The sequence below is a fragment of the Acyrthosiphon pisum genome, chromosome A2 (genome assembly GCF_005508785.2).
Source record: "Acyrthosiphon pisum isolate AL4f chromosome A2, pea_aphid_22Mar2018_4r6ur, whole genome shotgun sequence".
Lineage (NCBI taxonomy): Eukaryota > Metazoa > Arthropoda > Insecta > Hemiptera > Aphididae > Acyrthosiphon > Acyrthosiphon pisum.
Genome location: NC_042495.1, coordinates 72,036,787 through 72,039,483, shown reverse-complemented (window position 1 = coordinate 72,039,483; position 2,697 = coordinate 72,036,787). Strand labels below are relative to the sequence as shown.

Genomic DNA, 2,697 nt, shown 5'->3' with positions numbered 1-2,697 from the left:
TCAAAAATGATAGCACCCTATTGGAACTAGCGAACGAAAATTTGCTATGTCGTACGTTTGTAAGACGGAGACAACACATGCGGGTACGACGTCCTCTTAATTATTATTTTTTATGCCTATTTTCATAAAAGAAATTTTCTATCTAGATAAAGAGGTTACCTATATATACATAAAGAAAGACCTCTCTCAGTCTCGCTAGATAGATTAAACATTATTTTCACTGAGAATCGTTTTTCTTATACAATGACATTATATCACTGAATTCAAATTTAGCACCATCCATTACAGTGTCCCACTTGAAACCTTCTGTACAGCAGAGCGACACCCACTTGCCCACTTTTTTTATTCTAGTACTGTTGAATTCTTATTGGTAGGTTCTGAAGGACCAGTTGGGCCAAAAGGAGATAAAGGAGAGCGTGGAACCGAAGCTGTTGCATATGAAGGACCACCTGGACTACCCGGTCAACCAGGTATTAATATTTAATATATATTAAGCTTAACATTTTTTCTAATGTATTAAAATTTATTTTTAGGTCCAAGTGGAGCACATGGCAGACCAGGAGATAGGGGTGAACCAGGAAGACCGGGTATAAATGTCATTTATTACATACGTTTACATACTTATTTTTTAATGTTAATTAATTTAAGCTATACAAATTAATATTTGTTGTCTACATACAAGTCTTTGATGTTGATCTGATAGATAACTTGCATATTTTTAAACAGGTCCAATTGGTCCAATTGGTTATCCTGGACCTCAGGGTTCGCCAGGATACTGTGAAATGTGTAATAATGCCTACTATGCAGGTAGACCACCAGCAGCAGGAAATTTCAAAGGACCTTGAGTTATACATGCAAAATATGTACCTATACAATATATTATTTTATATTAAATTATGTATTATTTATATTAACTTGAACTAATAAATATTTATTAAAATAATAATAAATATTTTTAGTAAAAATGAAAATGATAAAATGAAAACCATTCAAATTGGTTATAATTTATTAATTGATACTAACGAAAAAAACGTTCATAGACCATAGTCCTTAACTGATAATACGTTTTCTAATAGTAAGTATATAGGAAAATAAATCTCGCAGACATTAAACAATATTATTACGTCTAGTTTTGATTGTGTAAAGCTGACAACTGTAAAAGATTTAAAACTATTTTACATTAACTATTTGATTTATATTTTACTGCAATTTTTCTAAAATACTTGAAAAAATTGTAAAAAAAAGAAATTGATGTCCTATTTAGAAAAGTACGAACTTCTCTCAAAGCCAGTTTTGGGAATATAGATAACTAAAATAATATCTAAGTAAAGATATTAGATTATTGATAGGAATTTATTTAGATAAAGATATAGATAAAATACAGTAAGTATATACACTATACAGATAAATGGTATTTATTCTAGATAAAAAAAATAACATTTTGATCAGTAGAAAGCAGCTAATGGAATAAATATAAAATCAAGAAAGTCGTGGCATAAGCTATTTTTTAATTTTATTGACATGCCTATTGTAAATTATTTTATACTTCATAAACAACTAAAATTAGAAAAGATTTCACTAAAAGTCTTTCGTAGGAGGGTTAGCCCCAAATCAGCCTAATAAAAAATCAAAAATATTTCTCCATCCAAGTATCTAATCATTAACCACATGTAGGCCAGACACGGATCCAGAGCAAAGATCTGGGGGGGGGGGGGGGAGGCAAGAATTTTTTTGCAACACAAATACAATTATAATAAAATATTATACTTTACTAAAAATGTTTTTATAATAGTAGGGTAATCAATGTGATAAATAAATAATTGATTATCTATATATATAAGAATCTCACTTGATTTTGGAGTCGAAGGAAACTGGTTTGTTTGTTTATTTATTATTATCATTATTAATTATTTATTTATTTGTTTGCACTTGCATTTTTCCATTTGAGATATATATTATTCTGTATTCATTGGACAAATAATTTATTGTTACATTTTTTTCCACCTTATCTTTATTTTATAATAAAAAGAATAAAATGTACCACTCCAGTGGTTGAATTCGAAATGTAGAATATATAATATCCTGACAATATCCTATTAAGCCTTAAGTTTAGATGACCAATGTCAGGAAAACTTTATAAATAAAAAAAAAAAAAAATCCTATTATGATTTTTTTTTTTTTTTTTTTTTAACATTTATTTGAATATATACAATCTGTAATAATGGTTACAATAGGCATATGGGCTGAATTTACAATGGTTGTGATTACGTGAGGTGAGTAGCAACCCAGCGGTAACACTCGACATGAAAATGATTATAATAACAATAACTAAAAAAAAGGCGGGTAAGTCGTGGATGTCGCTCTGCTGTACAGTAGGTTACAAGTGGGTTACTGTAATGGATGGAATTAAATTTGAATCCAATGATATTATATCATTGTATACGAAAAACGATTCTGAACGGAGATGATTTGTGAGTCTAGGATATATAATTTTTAAAGAAAAACTTATGGAGAACCTTGTACCAAATTTTAAAAACTTAGTTATAAAAGAAAAAATTTTTACGATTTTTCAACCACTAAATTACTTGCAAATTTTCGCAATTTTGACATATTTCGTATAAATTTGAACTTTAAATGCTTATAAATAAAAATTGTGACAATGTATTCCTTTTATTTTGCAACTGCTATTGTAAAAAT

At 28.4% G+C, this 2,697-nt stretch overlaps 1 protein-coding gene across 1 annotated transcript in view; it reads left to right on the top strand.

Moving 5' to 3' along the window:
- The window catches only part of LOC100159937 (collagen alpha-1(IX) chain), a 20,603-nt gene extending 19,486 nt beyond the window's left edge, over window positions 1-1,117 (top strand). The window contains exons 15-17 of the mRNA XM_001943508.5: window positions 375-470; window positions 534-587; window positions 727-1,117. Of these exons, the coding sequence (XP_001943543.2) occupies window positions 375-470; window positions 534-587; window positions 727-845 (269 nt within the window). The 3' untranslated portion in view covers window positions 846-1,117. The remainder of the gene's footprint in view (window positions 1-374; window positions 471-533; window positions 588-726) is intronic.
- The last annotated feature ends 1,580 nt before the right edge of the window (window positions 1,118-2,697 follow it).